At 39.5% G+C, this 22,050-nt stretch overlaps 2 protein-coding genes across 6 annotated transcripts in view; one reads left to right on the forward strand and one right to left on the reverse strand.

Annotated features, from left to right (window-relative positions):
- LOC311531730 (calcium release-activated calcium channel protein 1) overlaps window positions 1-4,921 on the forward strand; it is a 38,475-nt gene extending 33,554 nt beyond the window's left edge. Inside the window, exon 2 of the mRNA XM_084649390.1 lies at window positions 1,364-4,921. Coding sequence (XP_084505516.1) covers window positions 1,364-1,930 — 567 coding nt within the window. The 3' untranslated portion in view covers window positions 1,931-4,921. The remainder of the gene's footprint in view (window positions 1-1,363) is intronic.
- Window positions 4,922-7,375: 2,454 nt separating this feature from the next.
- The window catches only part of MORN3 (MORN repeat containing 3), a 67,226-nt gene continuing 52,551 nt past the window's right edge, over window positions 7,376-22,050 (reverse strand). For all 5 annotated transcript variants that reach the window (XM_084649383.1, XM_084649385.1, XM_084649386.1 and 2 more), the window contains 5 exons: window positions 21,838-21,993; window positions 18,477-18,634; window positions 15,496-15,655; window positions 12,334-12,518; window positions 7,376-8,637 (listed from right to left, as the gene is read on the reverse strand). In XM_084649383.1, the coding sequence (XP_084505509.1) occupies window positions 8,569-8,637; window positions 12,334-12,518; window positions 15,496-15,655; window positions 18,477-18,634; window positions 21,838-21,993 (728 nt within the window). In that variant the 3' untranslated portion in view covers window positions 7,376-8,568. The remainder of the gene's footprint in view (window positions 8,638-12,333; window positions 12,519-15,495; window positions 15,656-18,476; window positions 18,635-21,837; window positions 21,994-22,050) is intronic.

A 22,050-nucleotide genomic window follows, 5' to 3' on the forward strand; every position in this document is an offset into this window, starting at 1 on the left:
TACTGACGATGCGTTTTACAATAGATGTATCTTAGAAATGGATTAAGTGAAATGTGGCCCCATTGGCTACCTCAGGCCCAGAGTGTAGGATTAGTTAAAATGTTTCAATTATAACCTAACATGATAAGAAATTTACACTGGTTTTGGTTTGGATTTAAGGCAGGGTGGTTGATTAAAAATCAGTAGTGTTTTTTTAAATCATGGCAAGCAGGAAATCTCAATTTAAATATCTATTTTAATCTTGTTTTGCATTTGTACTCTTTTTTCTTTTTGTTTTCCTAAAGAAAGGTTCATTCTCATTGGTTGCTATTAACGTTTATTTGCAATTAAATATAGTATCTAGATTGTTCTTGGTATTTCTTCGTAACCAGGAAGACATGCTATATATGTTCTCACAATTTAAGCTATTATATAGCTAAACACTTATTCAGAGCCTTATTTTTTTTACATTGTTTTGTTGTAAAATAATGAATGATGTTTATTTCCTTCATTAAATTTTTACTTTTGACTTGCGTCAAGCTGCATGGATGGAAATTGGAATTCAATGAAAAATGTTTTCTGTGCATTTTTAAAATGTTATTTAAATAAAAACAACCTTAATGTGCTGGATATGTAAATTTATTTTTTTGTATCAAAACAGTATTGCATTTAAAACAACTAATTAGAGGAAGCTAACGAACTGATCTGATTGTTTCTGGTCACCATGTTCTTCAGTATTTTTAGAAGTAGTAGATCTGAACCTCCTGTTTTTGTTCATGAATTTGAAGAGGAAAAAAAACTTTTTTGCTTTTTCAACTCCTAACTGGTTTCTCAACTTTGAATGAACTATTCTTTGCACCAGGAGAAGAGGCTACTGCTGTTAAGTTTCTTGAGAACTTCAACAAACTCTAGTTTCAGGTGCTTAGCCACTGACTTCCAGCAGTTCAGTGGTTTAACTTTTATTTTAAAATATTTGGCAAACATGTACTGTCTGAATATTATCTCATTCCATTCAAATTATTTTAAAAGATTTAAAATAAATTTAGGCTTTAATATGAATTGCCATAATTTCAAATTTATTTTAGTTTTTTTAAAATCCAGCTTTGAATGTTTTAAATCGGATGTTTATCCACTCTCTGATTAGGACTTCCCTGCAGTGTCTGGAGCTCAAACTTTGCAGCATAGTACTACTGCATGACAATCAAAGTGACATTGACAAGTCTGTTTTCATTGTCCAGATGTAGTGAGAATTAAATTATATCATTAAAATATTGTATTGATCTAAAATGGAAATGTTCAAACCGGCTAATGTTAAACCTGTTGTTTGTAAAGTGATAGATTAAAATATACAGTTCAGTATTAAATCTTTCTTCTTCCTTTCCAGGTGGCTATGGTGGAAGTTCAGCTAGATTCAAAACATGTCTACCCTCCAGGTCTCTTGATAGCTTTCAGTGCCTGTACTACTGTGCTTGTTGCCGTTCACCTCTTTGCTCTCATGATAAGCACCTGCATTCTTCCAAATATAGAGGCCGTTAGTAATGTGCACAATCTCAACTCTGTTAATGAGTCTCCGCATGAGCGTATGCACCGGCACATTGAGCTCGCCTGGGCGTTTTCCACTGTCATTGGGACTTTGCTCTTCCTTGCAGAAGTGGTGCTGCTGTGTTGGGTGAAATTTCTTCCACAAGGGACACCTTCTAATGAGTCAGTCCATGGCAACAATTCCACCATCACCCCAGGAGCAGCAGCAGCTATTGCCTCAACATCTATTATGGTTCCTTTTGGATTGATTTTCATTGTATTTGCAGTCCACTTCTATAGGTCACTGGTTAGCCACAAAACAGACAGGCAGTTTCAAGAACTGAATGAACTTGCTGAGTTTGCGCGACTCCAGGATCAGCTGGACCACAGAGGTGACACCTTGCCACCTCCTGGCAGCCATTTTGTATAAAGCTATATTTGGTTTCAAATCCATTTTTTGTTTCTGCCTTGCTATGTTGACTCCTCCTTGCGTGAACTAGCTGGACTGTTGATTTATTTTAAGGAGAGATTTATAAGTTCTGTGCTAATTTATAACAGTAAAAAAATACCATGATATCTTAGACAACTGACATCTGAAGAGACTGATGTTGGGGTATGGCTGCACTGAGCATGCATCTCTCATCCTTCTTCTTATCATCTGAATTGTTTCTTTTTAATGGTGAATATATCAATGCATAAGAGGAATTACATTTTAGGCCTTGGTATTTGTTAGTGGTGGGAGGGAAGACGTATTTCTTTCTATTTGATGTTGGTGTTTGCTAGAAAGTATTGCTTGTCCAATACATGTAGCATGGCACAATACAAATTACTTGGGACTTGGAGTAATTAGCATTTGGTTTCAGTGCTAAACTGTGAACTCTAAAAGTCTGATGAAAGGTAAAATTGAGAGCTTTTCCACCTTCCCTTTTCCCACTAGCTCCCCCAATCATGGTTTTTCTGCCAAGTAACTATTACTGTATTAATTTCTATAGGGCCTTTTGCCATGGCAGCTACCAGATACCCATGATCAGTCCTATTGTGATGTGCATCTGTAGGACTGGTTTCAGAGCAGCAGCCGTGTTAGTCTGTATCTGCAAAAAGAACAGGAGTGCCACAAGTACTCCTGTTCTTTTTATCTGTAGGATTGAGGCCCTAAGTCTGCTCTTCTTTTGGGAAGAAAATAGAGAGAAAAGCAATACCTGCTTTAAAATTCATGAGAGCAGATATGTTCTCCGAAGTGATAAAATTACCTGTTTTCATTAAAGAACCGTTTTAAAAAAATAAATAGATGGAGAAACTACCACCAGATATATTTTTTTTTTCTTGGTTGAAAACTTGCTATTAATGGCTTTTCTCTAGCAATAACATACACCGGTAGAGACTAAACCACAGTAGAGCTACTGCTTTTGTTCCAAACCAAAGTAGCAAATATTTTATACTTTTTATATATTAAATATATTTTTGAATAAAATCTCAGATACAAATGATAAAAGGCGCTTTGTCTGTGTGGGAATCCCAAGTAAACCGCTCCGCCTTGATCTTGTTCAGTGGAAAAATCTTCTGCTTGCTCAAATATTGTATCTAAGATATTAAATCTTAATTACACATGATTTTTGCTTCCAAAATGCTGTGGAAGACTACTTATTGCTACATAGACTTATTTATGAAAACAACTGATTTTTGTTTGAAGAAGTAGGATTGCTTCTTAATTGTAAGACCTGCATCTTTTATTGAACGAAGCTGCTGTTTTAGCCTCAAGCTATTGTGTCAAATTCTAAGTTCTTCCTCAAGCAAAAACTCACACTTGACAAGGATTATAGGATTTGGCCTCAATTCGTTCAGAATTTGTGTGACTCTGGATACATTTAAAAGTGAATTGTGGCTTTTGGACAGCGTTTCTCCTGCCTTCACTGAAGGATGGAAATGGGTGGGATAGTTGGTGAAAAATCTCTTTGAAGCCAGAAACTACCAGTTTGTGATACGTTCAGATCCCATGGAACAGAACTGGGATCTCAGCTCGTAGCTGCTAATATAGAACGTAATCCTGTAATTTTGTGATTGGAGGTAACAAATTCAGTCATGGCCTAATCGGAGCTATGCCTATTTGACTTCAAGTGGAGCTGTGCATGCTTTTGCTTACGTTGAATGAAGTCAGTTATGCCTGGCCTCTTTACCAGATGAAGTCAACATGCTTTACAAATTAAGGTCCTAATTTTGCAAACACTGACTCCTGAGGGTAGTACTTATTATCATGAGTAGTCCCACTTGCATCAATGCAATTGACTTATTAGCAAAAGCACAACTCCCAATAAGATGTGTTGAGAAGACTGGACCCAAAGTGCAGTTTATATTCTAAAAAATTACTTTGAAATTTGTATCAGAGTGCTGTGGCTATATCTCAGTGACATTTTTGCTCCTATTTTGCTCTGTTCACAAGCAAAAACATTCTTTGCGTTGCAGTCCCCAAAAACTCCTGGATATGAAAGTCAAACAGAAATTCTCTCTGGTTTTGACATTACCAGTGTTTTTGCAGCTGAAATATAACAGTTGATGAGCAGAATTCCACTCACGGTTCCACAACTGTTCGTTCCTGTAGTGCTAGTGGGATTATATTAGTAAAAACTTTAGTAAACGGCATTCTGAAATGGTCTTGAAAATTTACCAGCCGGAGCAAAAAACCCAGTTGCCCATCCTTTACTGAGTTGTTGACAGTGATAAATCTAATGATACCTTACTTAACCTGGGAAAGTAGACTTTTAGAAAGCTGTGGTAAAGTAAGCATACTGGAGCAAATATCTTAAAGGGACACTATCAAGTTTAAATAAAACTTCACTTTTCTGAAAGCTTTGTACCTTCCAATTTATTTATAACTCTTCAAAATAGCTATAGATGAAAGAGCATAGAAAATAAATAAATACATTCTCCTCCCCTCCCCCTAAGGGTGTGTGTAGAAGGGGGTCGCTTTCATTGTTTCTCCTGGATACGTCCCTTTTCCCCTCTTGTGTGAATCTTTCACAAAGCAACAGCAGAGGAAAACTTTTAAAAATAGAAAATGTGGGTTTGTAAAAGGACAAGGTAAATAGGGCACCTTATTAATTTTTTTAACTGTTTGCATTCCTTTTAAATTAGAGCTATTACTAGTCATTTTTTCTGACCATAACTGCACTTTAAGCCTTTAGGCACAACTCATTTATGTATTTTCCCCATTCTTCAGCTGGGGAAATGGTCACAAAAGATGTGTCTTGTGCAAGATTACATATTAACTGCATGGCAGAGGCACAAATAAAGACCAGAACTCATGATGTCAAGTCTGTTCTCTAAACAGTACAGTGCACTCAATTTTATTCTGTTCCCGTTTATACTAATGGTATTAAGCATTTACTTTAAACAGTTTAAACAACGGTTTTGTATATATTAGATTTAGATTTAAAATTGAAATAAAATATGCTTATAATTTGTCTTGTCACCAAGACTTCTGACAAACATCTTGTTCTGTAACTGTCACTCATTTTACTCCATTTAGTTACACGGTGCCAGTAATAATCTCAGTTTTGTGAAGATATCCTCTTACGTGTTCAGTGATTCAGCATTCAGAATCTTGAGTGTAATGTGGTACATGGGCTACCAGGTGCAGACAAAACCCTTCCTGACTCCACAAATAGGCATAAAGAGAATAATGTGGTCACAGTCTTTTTCCTCACTTTAACACTGCTTTATTCTTAGGACTAAACCTGACATTGATAGTGTTCTCGACTCAATGTTTTTTTTTAAGGAGGCTCTCACTTAAATTAGAGTTTGGGGAGTCACTTGAATGAACTCCCCTCAAAAATATATTCTCATTTTCATTGATATTCAGAAGTTCAGTGTAAATTGGATGAACTAATCACACACTAACTGACTAACAGTGATTTTTTTTGGTTTTTTTTTCATGAATCAGCTTCAGATATTCTGATGTAACATGGCACTTGTGTGCTTTACACATATGAATCCTCATAGCAGTTCTCTGCAGAAGGTACATATATCTCTTGCACCAATTTGGAAATATATCTAACGTAACCTAGCATGCCTTCATTGACTTCAGCCTAACGATGTGTGCTCTCGGGCAGGTGATCTCAACCTTTTTCTTTGAGGACCCCCCAACATGCTATAACAATTCCACAGTCCACGTGGGCTATAACTATTTTTGTTCATGTAAAAGCCAGAGCTAGCATTAGGGGGTAGCAAGCAGGGTAATTGCCCGAGCCCCATGCCACAGGGGCCCCGTGAAGCTAAGTTGCTTAGGCTTCAGTTTCAGCACCGGGTGGCAGGGCATCGGGCCTCTGCTTCAGCCCCGTGTAGTGGGGCTTCAGCTTGCTGTCCCGGGCCCCAGCAAGTCTAATGCCAGCCCTGCTTGGCAGCCTCCCTGAAACCTGCTTGTGGCCCCCCAAGAGGCACCAGACCCCTGCTTGAGAACCACTGCTCTACAGTTAAGTGACTTACTGAAGGCAAGAGAGAGGTAGAGCTAGGCTTAGAATTTGCCTTCTATTTACCAGATGTGGATTTTGATCACACACAGTGGTTCTCAGGCCTACTTGATGACATTTATCTAGAGCACCAGCTGTTAAGTAGAGTGGTGGCTTCTACTAAGACCATACATAGTTACTGAGAAGACTGGGTATTTCAAAACATGTTTTTGAAAATTCATTATAGCTTACTATGGAGTATGTAAGGGAAATGCAGCTTCCCATCTCCCCTGTGCAGGCACAAAAAGCTGTGAGACTAATGGAAACACTGGGATTCCTCTGTACAGGGAGGGCATGCCATAGGGATGCTGGGCAAGGGCACTATACTCCTCCCCTCAGCATCTCACAGAGCTATTCTCAGCAGAAACTTACTGTGTGGGAGTGAGGGTGAAGGTGTGACCAGTCCAACTAAACTTCAGCATCTTTTGGCCAAAAAACTTGGGGGAATATGGAGGGCTGTGGCTGCTACTATAGCCTGTGGGTGATAGGAAATGTAGGAAGAATTCTATTCTCCTGGGCAGCCCCTACATATCTAGTTCACCTACCAAAAGCCAATTCATTTGGGCTTTGATGGGAGAAATCCTCCTCAGCTGTGACAGGGCATCGTAATAGATCGCTATTTCCTTCCTCCCTTTCAAGTTGAGCTAGAAAATACTTCTGTAGGATTATAAGGAATTTCTTGTATGAAACCTGCAGCCTTTTTGGATCAAGACTAGTAGTCACTTTGGGAAGAAATCATCTCCCCATAACTAAATGGACATTATTGTAAACCTGGCACTTATGGGTAGTGTTTTGGGAATGGCTGTCTTGCTGGAAAATGACCTCTTTGTAACACACTACAGTATGGCAGTCATGTATCTGGCTGCAAACCAGGTTCCATCTCACCTTTTCATTTAATTTTTTTAAATGGTGTTCAGTGCAGCATGAAAATGATTCTTAGTTCCAATAAAGCTACCCCTATGTACAGAAATTTGTAAACTCAATTAATACTCTTGGGATGTATAGAAGGCAAAGTCAAGCAAGCCCATATTAAAAACCCTAACTGCACCCACCAGCAGAATGCACCTCTTTCTGCAATACCAGGCTGACATCTATGCCAGCACGTAGTTTCATTCACCCATCTGTACTAGTCTGTTTTTAATTTAACAGGAGCACTAGTATTACACTGAGTTAGTGCTATGGTCTGAAGAAAATATAAATACAGACCTTCCAGGAGGAGGACTTTCATTCAGAGTGCCATCCATGACTTTAATTCTTGCAACTGACATGAAAGTATGGATAGTGTTGTTAGAGAGCTTATTCCTTCACTCTCCCACTTCCCTGGTCCTTCTTGCATGAACAGAGAGCAATAATACTCAGTCCAAAGGTGCAAACAATTCAATGTTTATTGGGGTGAACTTCCAGCAAGCCTAAATCCAAGTTCCTTTTTCCTTATTTTCAAATCCCAATTTACTTCCTGTTTGCCCCTAATTTATATAGTAATATTCTTAGCTATACCTTAACCAATCATTCTACTGAAATTTAACTAACCAATCCTAACATATTGTAACATGATTAGCTAACCAATTATATCCCACCACCTTAATTAGTTTACACCCAGCAAAATTAATTATAGAGCAGACAGAAACAATCTCAGAACCAGACAGAGACCATGCCAATAAACAATAGCAAAGTGGGAACTATAATGACAAAACAATACAGAAGTGAGGATTTCACAACTACATCTATAAAGACATAAGAGTTTCCCAGCTGTGTCTATTGATAAGTGAGTTCTTACCAGACAGAAAGCTATCAACCTAAATTTCCTTTTACATCTTCTAGGTACTTCCCTTTCTCTGGAGGTGACAGGCATTATCAGGACAGGAGTGTATTCCTAACAGCCCAATAGCACCTTCTTTCAGTGTGACTAGTTTGGAATGTGAGGATGTGACCGGTCGCTTCTCAGCTTATGGCTGCCTCTGTCGCTTAGCCAAAGGCCTTAGCCTAAGAACAGGGCCTCAGACTGTCACAGTAAGAGAAGGACCTTACACGGGCAGACAGTGATTTTGATTCTTTCTTTTATACCTCTAACTAGCCAAGTGATAAGAATACACCTAAATTCTTAAAGTACAGGCCTTTGCAGATAGGCCTGAATATCTATATCCTAACAAGTGTGTGCTTGGCTTTCAGCCCACTTGACCATGGCCATCTGGTATTAAAACAGCCTGGCAATTGGTTTACGATCAGACATAGGTTTTCTATAATATAGTGTCAAAGGAGGTCAACACCTACTTCTAATTTATTCATGGGCAGAATTATTTCTTCCTATAAGGCCTCTTCAGCGTCCAAACTCCTGAGTAAAATGGATCCTGTCCAAATGGAAATACAGAATGAAGTGTACATTGTGGCAGTTTTGAGGAACTAATTAATTTCTTGAGAACCAAGTAGGTTTTGGTGCTGCTTCTCTGCTTTACAAAACACACCGTCTCATGTACCATAGATCTAGAAAGATGAACCATAGATCTCAAATGAAGAAGTAACAATGAGTCTTTTGTTCTTTTCTCATATCTTTATCATCAGTCTGTTCTCATTCTTGGCTGTCGTCAAGCATTGCCTGGGCCTCTTCTAAAACATCATCTGGATTGGCCAGTTCAATCTAAATTAAGAACACAAATATTTTAAGCAATGTAATTAAAGAAGCTCAGGATTTGTAAACACTGATTATTCAAGAGCTGCTGTAGAATCTCCCTCTTAACTGGACTTAAATTTATCCTGCAGTCACTAATACTTTAAAACACTTTCTATATTTTCCTCATTTTATGATGACAGGAAGTGCCTATCTATTCTTTGAATGATTGCTCATATCAGTTCCAATTAGGTATGCAGGTGCTGCGTGCATGGCTATCATAAAGTTTTCCCCTGTCGAGTCGACTGTGGAGCCCCCTGCAGTGGTGCCTCCATGGCGCTCAATATATGACCCTGCCGACCCAGTGCCCCAAATAAACTGTCAGCTGGTTTCCCTTTCTCCACTAGTTTTCTGAATGCTCAAAATATTCTGCTCAATTAAATAGTTGGTTGGCTTCTTGTTTACGTTAATTTAATTCTGGTGAAAAGTACTATAGCTACAGTGGAGGTGGATACTTTCTCTTTGTTATGGAGGATAGGTCCATCAGTGACTGCTAGCCAGGATGGGCAGGAATGGTGTCCCTAGTTGCCAGAAGCTGGGAATGGGCAACAGGGGATGGGTCACTTGATTATCTCTTCTGCTCATTCCCTCTGAAGCACCTGGCATTGGCCAGTGTTGGAAGACAGAATAGTGGGCTAGATGGACCTTTCTTGTGTTCACAGAGCAGGAACAGAGCCTTGAGTGGATGTGTTATAATTTAATCTGTAGGGAATTTAAACAAATAACTAGAACTGAACATCCTCCTTCAATGGAAAGGCTAATTCATCCAATTACTCTTGGGATGGATCATTGAAGAGGTAGTTCTATTGTGTGATCTCTGACAAGCCTTGAAAGATAAATATTTTTAGTTGTGTACATTGCACTCTTTCCGGTCACAACTAAATGTTCCTTTGCAACTAAGATCTAGACTATTTTTCCATAGTGACCATTCAATGTTTATTATTTCTGCAGCACCATGGGTTTGCCTACTACTAACAGGCCTATCAAAAAAGACAAATGCCCCAAAGCTCTTGATATCTAAACTAGACAAAGAAATGAGCAGAGAAAAGATGTAATGTTGGGTTTTGGTGAGGCTTGAGTTGGTCAAGCATTGTTTGTGGTGACCTCTTTTAACTGTACCAAAGGGAGGAAAGAACATTACTTTATAGTAACTTTGGTTCTTTGGTGTTGCATAGATTGCACTCTTGGTGCACAAGTTCAAGATCCTTTGGCCAACAGAGTCCACTGGGGCTGCGCCTAGATGTTCTTCTACCTGCTTCCCCCCCCACCCCCAAACTGAGAGCATAAAAGGCGGCAGGCCCAACTGTCCCTCAGTTCCTTTGCCAATACAGAATCCCTGAGGAGTAGGTGTCCATAGGAGTGAGGAAGGAGAGCAGGTTGTGGAATTAATGTGGACAACACCTCTGAAAGAACCATAGTTAGGGTAAAAAGAAAAGGAGGACTTGTGGCACCTTAGAGACTAACCAATTTATCTGAGCATGAGCTTTCGTGAGCTACAGCTCACTTCATCGGATGCATACTGTGGAAAATACAGAAGATGTTTTTATACACACAAACCATGAAAAAATGGGTGTTTACCACTACAAAAGGCTAAGTGCTCTAAATTGGCTAGTTTGTAACATGTTCTTTTTTAGCTGGAATCCCATTTTCATAATCTGTGTGAGGATATGTATTGCCTGACCCTTAACCTTATCTGCAAAGGCCACAAATAGTCTAGGTGTGTTCCTGAATGATTTTGTCCCATTAAAGTAGTATGATAATGCCCTTACTATATCAAGCATACAAAGTTCCCCCACCCCTCCCTGGAGTTGAGTGAGGCTTGGGGAAGAAAATTGGTAAATGAATTAATTTTAGTTCATATGGAGTTCTGAAACAATTTTGGCCAGGAATTGGGGATGAGGCCTGGGAATAATACTGTCCTAATGAAACAATGTATAAAGGTGACCCACCATAAGAGACGAAATCTCCCCTCCCCTTTGAGATGATGCAATACATACTAAAAGGGCAACCTTCATTGATAGGTGGTATAGGATAAAGGGTGCTAAGGGTTCAAAGAAGGGACACAAAAGTCTGTTAATATTATACGGAGGTCCCAAGAGGGTGGGAGTTCCTGAAGTGGGGAGAAATGTAAACCTGTTGCAAAAGAAGCAAACATAATTCTGGGATTTATTAGCAGGAGTATTATAAGCAAGACATGAAAAGTAATTCTTCCGCTCTACTCCACACTGATTAGGCATTAAGTATTGTGTCCAGTTCTGGGTGCCACATTTCAGGAAAGATGTGGACAACTTGGAGAAAGTCCAGAGAAGAGCAACAAAAATTATTAAAGGTCTAGAAAACATGACCTATGAGGGAAGATTGAAAAAATTGGGTTTGTTTGGTCTGGAGAAGAAAAGAATGAGCAGGGACATAACAGTTTTCAAGTACATAAAAGATTGTTACAAGGAGGAGGAGAGAAAAAATTTTCCCCTTAACCTCTGAGGATGCAACACGAAGAAATGGGCTTAAATTGCAGCAAGGGTGGTCTAGGTTGCACATTAGGAAAAAACTTCCTCTCAGGGTGGTTCAGCACTGGAATAAATTGCCCAGGGAGATTGTAGAATCTCCATCATTGGAGCTCTTTAAGAGCAAGTTAGACAAACACCTGTCAGGGATGATCTAGAAATACTTAGTCCTGTCATGAGTTGCAGGGGTCTGGACTAGATGACCTCTCGAGATCCTTTCCAGTCCTATGATTCTGGAAGTCCCTTGAGGCAAAAGGAATATCCCTGAGCGTTGCTCCTTTTATAATATCCCTGAGCTGCTTTTTTCCCTAGCTGACTCAGAAGGCTAGGGATGCCTGCCTAATGTTATTTCTTTAGGAGCACTTAATGAAAGTGCTCAGACATGGAGAAGAAGGCTGTAGCTAAGGCTCAGTCCTCCCTCCATACCCCTCTTAGCTAGTGCCCCAGTTGAGCCATGATCCACTCTGAGCTCCAGGACTGAGATCGCTAAGAGACCCCGGTTGTCAATTCTGATCCACTTGTCAAATTCTTCAAGAAGGGATAGGAAGAAGCACTGCTCCAGAGAAAAGTTGAGACATGGGCTTCCCTGTCCAGGACCCTCAAAACTGAGATAAGAGTTGACGTGTCTTCAACTCGTCTCAAGCGTAAAGTGTCCACCACTGAGTTGCATAGAAGCATCATAGGAGAGGCTTATCTTAAACCCTGAAGATTTAGCTTTCTTCCATAACAGCTTGAGTCCCAATACCAGGGAGCCTACTAATTAACTATGGAAAAAAAGTAACAAAAATAGTAAAAAAAAACCAAACAAAGTTTTTATTTTTTTAAAGGCAACAGGCAAACTCGAAGTTAAGTAGGGTTTTGTCTCGCTGCCACAGGTGGTAACAATTCATCATTTATACCACTTAATCATTTATACCTTGGGTAGGGGGACACAAGGACATCTAGGGCACAGGTGGGGCCCCAAAAGACATCGCTGGCCAAAGGAATCCAGTCTTACATGTGATGGGGCTCATACACACCAAGAGTGAGGAACCCATGTGGACACAATCACTCGAAGAAGAAAGAAATGCTACTTAGATGTATGGCTTAAAATCTAATGGTGACAGCTGTAACTTGTGCTGACTATGGAAACACCAACCATTAAATTTCCAAGCAGAGTTACCTTGGGTATTGGATACTGTGTAGGAGTAGGAGCTTCTTCTCGTCCAAAGTCAATCATAGTTCCACACTTCGGAAAATCTGCTACCCAGAAACCTTCAAACAACTGGCCTTTATTCAGGTAGAAAAACTTTCCTAGGCCATGTTTCTTTCCATCTTTCCATGTTCCTTCATACCGATTTTCATTTGCTGTAATGAGTCAAATAAAGATGTGGACAGACAATGAAAGGGTGCACATTTTCATTAGGTGACTAGAAATTTAACAAATCAACAAAACACGGATAAACCAACATATACATAAAACGTTTGCCTGGCTACATCCATAAGGCAAACTCTAATGGAGCAAAAATGTAGACAAATACTTATTTTAAGTGTTGCATTGATTCACTTTACTGTGTTCATATGCATGTTGTATTCACTTTCCACAAATATTCTAAGTAAACACATTTAGTGCTGAGGAATAGCAAATGTTAAACAAATGTTGCAGAAAAATACATCATGCCCAGAAAAATACATTTGTTAGATAAATTACATGTACAAATTATTTGCTCAGCTCTACTATACCTCCTACAATTTTTCTGCATACAGAAGTAAGACTCTTTTTTATACAGAGTTTTATACTCTATATTGTTTAAGACTCAGACCATGATGGACAGGAAAGAGTGCCACCTACACTCAATACAGAGCTGCAAGGAAATGAGAGAGCCTTCACAGTGGTGGCATTAGATCTGTGATTATGTCAGTCACCTAGGACTTCAGCTCTGAGGGATGCTGAAATATTACCAGAGTCACCATCATGATCATTTCAAAACAGGCCACTCTGGAGCCTCTCTTTCTGAGCTGCAGTGTTTCTGGCCACAACACCCCCCCCCCCAAAACAGTGTTCATTTCTGTCTACGTTACTTATAACATTGGTTGGTTGCACCCATGGGTCCAGGTGAACTCCAGCATCCTTTGCATTGATGGTGATGGTGACACTTTTGAGCTAACACTGCAGAGAACATTAGGGTATTTGGGAATTGTCAGCACTTGGTAAAGTCAACAGAATAGAAAGTGGAACGCCCTTTTGAAGGTGGCTATTACACAGATAGGTTAGGTTGGGTTTGTAGGAGGGAGCCAGGGACAATGAGGGTGCCACATTTAATGAAGTTTCATCCAGTATATAGTGGGCCAGAAGGTCACTCACGCGCTGATCCTTTCTGTTCTCTTGTCCCAGCAGCTTGGAGACCCAGCAAGTCATGAGGCTGGCCCTGATAGCCCCATTCTATCAAACACTCAGGACACATTGAAATACTGGAGGTCCGATCTGTACTCTTTCCATGGCAGTTGAAACACTATTGTTCATGGCCTTGGTCTCTGTTGTACATTTGCTATGGTCTGGTTTAAAACCTTCCTATAATTGACTATAACTGAGCCAGTAAATCAATGTGATTCCCTTGTCTAAGATCATCCTCTCCAGGCATTCTGCCAGCATAAGCAATTTAATCTTGGGTTGCAGCTCATCATGACCTCCATTGAAGAACTGCTTTTCTTTCCCCATTGCAAAGCTTTCAGCACATGGGCATGTTTCCAGAGACTGAGCTGAATATATTAAGCTTGTGGGCATCAAATAATTGTGCTGGCTAATTTTAACCAAAAGGAATCCAGCTTATAATCAGTTCCAGGCTGTGACAGAAGTAGCTGGGCTCTGAAACAGAGAGAAGACAGCAGCCAATGGTTCAGCCTTGATAGGCTGGGAGCACGTGTAATTGCATGGTCAAGTTAATGATACAAGGTAAGGGAGGTGTCATTTGATTCGCAAAAATCTACAAAATCATAATTTCAATGGTGTTACCCTCTGCTGTGTCACAAGGGAACATGCCGCTCCCTGGCTCCCAGCTCCATGTCCTCCAGTTGGTGGAAATTTTGACAATACTGTGTCAGAAATGGGTCAAATTGGGTATAATTCTAAAGCCCTTTCTCCCACAAACGCAAAGATACCAGACATGACAAACTGAGAATAATAATGTAGCTATGAATATTAGAGAAAATGTTTAAAAATCAACTTTTTAAACTATAACATATATAGGCATGTCAAACCTGAAGCCTTCACGTAGTTAAAAAATTGTGGCCCTCAACTGACAGTACTGTGTTATCAATTAATGCTCAGAACATGATGCCCGGTTAAATTTTTATTGTTATGGATTAGTATAAGTGGAAGGAGTGCTTCAAGTTGAGTTCCCATCATCAGCAAAAGGGAGTGGGTCAGTGGTGTTGATTATCAGCTTTGTTTATTATGCCAAAAGAGTTGTAATGAGGCATTGTTTAAGATGTCAGCATTCACTTGGGGAAACAATTAGATGAAGACCCACATAACACTGGAGATAATATTTCCTTCTAAAATCTTCCTGAAACACAAAATCTTCTATTTGAGAAAGATTGGGATTCTTATCTTTAGATTACATTTGATGAAACTCCAACCAAACCAAAAATCCAAAATTCTATTTTTATGATGAGATTCTCCCTGAAATTTCCAAGTCATACGTATTGTGTTCAATGTTATTTCTGGTGCTGAGCCCCAAAGATCCCTTGTGTTTGTTGGGAACTCATCCCAATGAACACAGGGCTTTGGAGAGGGATGGTGTTTAAAACCATTGATTAACAATCAACAACAAACAAGTTATATCCTTTTAAAGAATAGCAAAATAAACACAAAGTCAGAAAAAATAAATACTGGAGAAACCAAACTTCTTGTCAGATGCACCAATTAAAAACTGTGTTTGGTAAAAGCATTTGGTTTGATCACAGAGACATTTGTTCTTTACTCATACAAGTAGTACATCCTTTAACCTGCCTCCCTGCCCATCCTGGCAATTTACCACTATAGTAAGCATAAGTTATATCTGTGTTGGCTTGAGACACTCAGAGCTGTATAGGGGTAGCATTAGCTCACCATCTTCACAGAGCAAAGAGATAAAACAATACCATCTAGCAGATGCTCCCTCTCTCTCTGGAATCCAAGACCAAAACTGGGGGTGAGGGGGAAGGTTTGGGGAGGAATCCACACCCTAATAGGTCATATTAGGGATGGTGGAAGTATTACCTAGATATCAAGACAAAATGGAGTGCAGAAGGTCAAGACAAAGTTTCAGAAAATGTCTCAAGTGTAGAAGCTGTTGGAACCTACTTAACCGAAGCATTCCTTGGCCACTGTGTTGGTCTTCCAACCATTGTCCTTCATAGATGGAACCATCCTTGTAGTACATTCTGCCCCAGCCGCTTCTTTTCCCGCCACTCCATTCCCCTTCGTAATATTCCATGTCTGAGTAAAACTTAATTCCATAGCCCTAAAATTAAAAGGTTACAGTTCTCATTTTAACATTCTCCGCATTAAAAAACAGTCATATATTTAGTGCTTAGTGTCTGGACTCCTGGTTCTGTTCTCTGATCTGCCACTAACTTGCTCGTTATTATTTGTATACATTACTAATGGCATCCAGACTCAGAAGCTATTCAGAACAGTGTAAATATGTTATATTTTTATAATAAAAGTGTAAAAGCACCAACCCATATGTGGAAGGAGAGACAGTCTCCAAAACAAATGCAGGTTTGGCCAAGTCTAATGCATTGTCATTTTAGAAATGCAGAAATCAGAGGAGGAAATAACCTAGTTCTGACTGTGAGGGCCTTTGGCCAATGCAGGATCAATCCCTATAACCTATGTTTTAAGGAAATAAAGGACAACTTCTCCAGGACAAAGGATTTTTAAGGGACTCCAGCTGACAATTCCTGCTACAAAATCTTACACAGGACAAAACCATAAATTTATATCATAGTGTATGATCAAATTGGATTTTACTGGCATACAGACTTGGGCACCAAATAAGGGATGTCCTTTAAAATGGGGATTCTATGATCCCTCAAGACACAGTACCTTTTCTAGTCCCAAGCAATGGACCACTGACTCTTGGGAGACTAAGAATCTCTACTAGATACTCAAGATCCTTGGGAAAAGTAAGCTGCCACATCAGAAAACATCTACAGTAACTACTGCACAGCACTTTGAGGAGAAAACACACCCAACAAAGACTGCAGCACAGAAACAGAAAACTCAGTTCCACTTTAGCTCAGAGAAGAGAATCTGCACTGTTCCCTGATTCTTCCCCCCCAGAAAAATCATAAACACATGAAATTCCCCTCAAAAGCTTTTGTGCTTCCTTCCTTTCTTTTTTAAGGATTTAATAATGAATTTAGCACTGTCAAAAGTTGTTGGATTGACAGCCATGGAGAGGGAAGTATTCTGTTTATCCATACAACAGGTACATCAGTCCAAGCTTCATCCATGCTGCCCCCTGCCATCTGTTTCAATTTTGTCATGAAGGGTCTACTTTTTGTGGTGATGCAGTCTCCATAACCTATTCAGTCCTTAGTGTTGCTTCTGCAATTGACAATCAATTGGTGCTAGTGGTGGGTTTTGGTTAATGGACTCCTTGATTAAGGTCACATATTTTATTTTACGCAGGAAACACAATGTATTCACCTGTTATGAAGAGCCAAAAAGCAACCTCAAAAGGCATGCCCTACTCTGGGGATTCCTATCAGTCAGAAATGTTTACATGATATTGATGAGTTTTCCCAGAGGAATAAAGTATCTTATCACAGTAGAAAAATAAAATCAGTTCTGGGAAGAACTGATTTTTCTGAATATTAATTTTATTGAGCTTCAAGAATGCAAATCATAGAATCATAGAATATCAGGGTTAGAAGAGACCTCAGGACATCATCTAGTCCAACCCCCTGCTCAAAGCAGGACTAATCCCCAATTTTTGCCCCAGATCCCTAAATGGCCCCCTCAAGGATGGGAAGCTTTTATATAAGTAAAGGAATAGCAGCATCAGGATGCCATTACACATCACTCACTGAAGGTCAACCACTCAAAATATATTTTCAAAGAATGAGAAATGAGGACTCCCTCAAGAGTCTAGAGCCATGGAAGTGCCTGCCATTTAGGTATATAAGACAGTTAATTTATTTTAAGATCAGATACAAAGAATAACAGTAGGTTTTCACTAGCAGACCAGGAAATATTTCTCAAAAAGATTCTGCATGTAAGAAGGCTGCAATCATTATTACAAATGGGCTTGCCATACACAAACAGGTTTTCCTGTTACGAAGAGTGACCCGCTTTGAAACGCTAACCTTTTTGAGTAGTCTCTTGGTTTAAGCTTCTTGCAACACTTTCAATACATACTTTTTTAACAAGTTTCCTCTGCCGAATTCAAATATAGCAGAAACTAGATGGATGTGTTGAGGGATACAGACCTTTTTGTCTCTCTGCTTCTAGTTTTGAATGTGACCCAGGTTTGTAGTCATGATATGACAGCTATTTGGTTATATATTATTTCACTCCAGCTGTCAATGGACAGGTGCCCACATTTAAAAGACTCAACACTACAACTACTCCTCTTTGCTGGCAATTTTAATAGAGACCAAGGATTCAATGACCTTGAAAACCGACTTGTCTATAGGGCAGAGACATATTGAAAGGCCACTGTAGGCAAGCGGGTAACAGCTATTGCCCATGGTGAGCCTTTTCTATGGATAAAGGATTTTAGTCTCCAGGGCTGTCAATTTTTCAACAGCACAAAATTAAATTTAAAATGTAAACAAAATTCAAACCCAGAGGAGAGCTTAATCTCATTCCTTCTCCCAACAATCACAGAATATTATATGTCCACACTAGCTTTGAGACTAAATCTTCTATGGTATCGAATATAAAAAATAAATAAAGCACTGAAGCATTTTGTTTTGGAAACCAAAAGCATACACAGAATTACAAGAACATTGGGAGCTAAGGGAAGAGGGAGGTCATACTTTCAGCCATCCACCTTGGCAGGCCAAGAAAGCCCTAAATAATAACAGCCTCACTATGCTTTCATAAGTCTCACATGCATTCCCTTCCTGAAAGTCTCTTCATACCTTCAGTTTAGCCTCAGATTACAGATGTAATTTTAAAATCAACAGTTTAAGCTTTGTTGTTTGTTTTATTTTGTTTCCAAATCTATCCATGATTTTGTACTAATTTCAAAACATGAGATTGTCTCTTGCCACTTGCTAAAATCTTGAGAGGTAATTTCAAGTAACAGACTTGAAACAAAGATTGCTTACACATTTTTTGTCATTTTTCCACCAGCCTGAATACACTTTCTTGTATTCTTTAGTTACAGGGTCAGGAATGCTGTATGTTCCATATCCATCCCGTTTTCCAAACTTCCAGTCACCATTATATATTGCACCTGTACTTTTCCAGGTCTGTGTACCTTTACCTGTTGTAACAAAGTACAGGAGCTACAGTAAGACATAAACTACTATATGGTCGTCATTATAAGCATTTATAAAGTATGTGGGCATCTTTACAAGGCTTAATAGGAGTCATTAACTATATAAACAGGAGAGACAGAACACCATGTTTCTCTCTACGCACAGCTTTTAATTTAAGTGGTCAATTAGGAACACAAGCTTTTATAGTTTCATCAATCTAGAATATGAGAAGGCACAGGTAAATATGTGTGCTTGCAGCTTTTTCTAAAGGAGGCTAGATTCATGCTGGTGATTAAGATAGTCAGATGCACTATTGATCTCTATCAGAAACTTCCTGTGTGACTTTGGGTGAGTCACTTAATCTCCCTGGGTCTCAGTTTACCATCTGTAAGCTGGGAATAATACTACTTCTTTGCACCGATCCTTTGTATGTCATTAACATCTACATTTTCATACTTGTCAACAGTCCTGTTTTGGGTCGATACTCCCAGATTTTGCTCCATCTGTCCCCAGACTGAACAATAATTTTTAATTTTCCTGTAGTTCTTACCTCTGACCATTACAGTGAGGCTGGGAGGCCAGGGTCTGCCCTTCTCTTCTTGTTTTATTCTTCACTGCTCTCCCTGCTGGAATTAATAAACCAGGAAGCAGCTAGCAGCATGGGAGAGCGTAGGTGATGGGGAACCATGGAGGAAACCAAAGATTGGTCAATGAAGAGTGTGGGGATGCCACACTGGGAGAGAAGAGACAGGGAGTGCCTGGAAAAGGGGGGCTCAGAAAGGGGGCATCCCCCATAGAGTCCAAATGTCAATAACACCAGAGAGGATTTGCAGACCTCTAGGCTTGCCCAAGTAGATGGTGAGAGGTAAAGGCCTGCTCAGGGCAGGGGAGTGGGAGGATTGTGGGGCCTGGTGGGAGTCTCCATAGGTTTGGATAAGTGCCATTTTTGAATGCTTCTCTATGCTCTGAAACTTTGGGGTTCTTCCCACCCTTGGGTTTATCTTGTATATTCATATTGACTTGGTTTGCTGTGATGTACAAGCAACATCAGTAAACATTAAAAACTTTCCTTGTCCCATGACTGCAAAATGTAGAACCTGCCCCATGAAGGGGATGCCTCCATAAGAAGCATGGGAGAACAGGAGAGCTGGGTGAATATAAATTATAGGATGCATTTAACCATTGTTTTCTATTTGCAAACTGTTCACAAACTAATCCTAATTTCTGCAACTCTACCCTTAACCAGTCACCCAATAGTTTGGATGCACACTTTTCAATCCATCTTTTCTTCCCAAAGATTTGCTTTGAGTGTGATTGTTTCTCTAAATTACATGTTGTTGTTTCTGCATGACTGAGACATTTTAAATAGGTGAATAACAATCAAAGCACCTGCCATGGAGAGGAGAACACGGGACCCCCTCAAAGGAGGAAATAATTGAAATAAAGAACTGCTGGTATGGGGGTGGAGAATGGGAGACTTAGGCATGAGATGAATGGTGGATGAGGCACACAGAACTCCTGGCAGGAGGGAGCTGAAGGGAGTTGCAGGGAGTCCCTTGACAACGAGGGGAATGGGAAGGTGGCACACAGGGAGCTTGTAGAGGGAATGGAGAAATGCAAAGAGCCTCTTGCATGTGCAATGGGCTTGCCATACACAAGCTATGAAGCGTGCGACCCACTACTAATACACATTTATAATTTATTCCTCCATCTGCATAAGCCTCAAACCCCAGCCCTGGCCAGTGCAGCGGTATGGAAGTATCACATGCCTTAAGGGATACAAGTTCAGGTCCTGAGCGCCGCAGTCTGGAAGGGGTGAGAATGCTGAGGATGAGCTTGTGACTCGTGAACAATTCTCCCTCACCTGGGGGAACCACTGGAAGTCAGGTTGACAGCCTGTGTTTCTTCACTGTCTGTGGATCTTTCCTGATCTCCCTGCCAGCATGGGTCCAACAAAGACAAAGGAGTTTGCTCTGTCCCTTCTCAGGGGCATGAGCTTGAGCTGGTATTAAATCAATTAATTAGGTTGTTAGGACCTCATTTATTCCTATGTCCAAATCTCTGGATTTTTTTGTATTTTTTGAGCAAAGGGTCACTGTAAATTTAAGACTGCACATGACCTTTCATTATAAACTCTATTTTGTCACTGCACCACCAAAATCACCAAACAAAGTAGCATTGGCCTCAAAATCCATTGGTAAGTTAGGGCACCTTACCAGTGAAATCAAATACTTTTAATGCTTGGGTTTCCTGTAAATTTAATCTTAACTTTGAATGTTTGGGGTTTTTAATCTATTTTTTGCGAGCTGTATTCGTCTAATAAAAATTTCTATTCTTAAATTAGTGATTTATCCTTTTGATCTTAACTTCACCTTAAACTAATGACTACTCCCCAACCATTCACCACACCTAAAAGGCATCTAAGAAAACTAGATCATCCGCATTAGAGATGATTTTGAATATTTTTTTCTCAACAGCAGCTTCTAGCTACATATACACACTTTTTAAAATAATATCAATAAAAATTCCATAGTTTCTAGTGGATATTTTCACTTTGTTTTCTGCAATAAACAGGGAAAGAGAACATGAAGTAGTGGACACACACACACACACAGAGGGTGGAAATTTCAGAAGCACCTAAATGACTTGGGTGCACCTAATTGACTGTGAATGGGCCTCTGGTTCCTAAATGACTTAGGAACTTTTTAAAAATTACACCCAGTATCAATAACGTCTCTGAAAATGTTCTCAGATATTTTTAACGACTTCCTCTGTGATCTAGGTGGTATATTCAGAATACACAATGTACTGAAATTTATGCCAATAAAAACGTTATCTCACACTTCATCATGTACCCTTATTATACAGACAAGGTAGTTTCAGGTGCATATAACTGACTAAAGCAATAGTCTGTATTTTCACAGTAATGTTTTGCTATGAATGTGCACAGCATCATTCATCTGACTTGCAGTTATTAAAACCAGAACGTTAGTATTTTTATTTAACAAATGAAAATGTGCTTGAGCAACATTTAGAACTCTGCATTAAGTTTATTATATAGATAATAATAGATAGATAAATATGTAGCACCGTATATACGGAGATTGTGCTCTAGAAACAGAGAAAACTAATCACAGATCTCTGCCCCTTAGAACTTATAAAGAACATATAAATGCATAATGCACTTTCTAGTAAGCAATATTCTTACCGTGCTTCAAATTGTCCAACCATTCCCCAGTATAGTGATCCCTATTGACAGCATAAATCGTATGTCTTAATCCACATTTCTGTGCCTTCCTGTCCCATTCAATCCAGAGAGGTTCTACAGTCCTAGGATATTTTACAATGGGCATATTGTTCTTAGCTGGAAATGAAAACACAAAGGTGTCAGAAATGCAACTAGAGAGACGTTACCAAGGTG

Source organism: Lepidochelys olivacea (assembly GCF_965140295.1).
Source record: "Lepidochelys olivacea isolate rLepOli2 genome assembly, chromosome: 15".
Classification (NCBI taxonomy): Eukaryota; Metazoa; Chordata; order Testudines; family Cheloniidae; genus Lepidochelys; species Lepidochelys olivacea.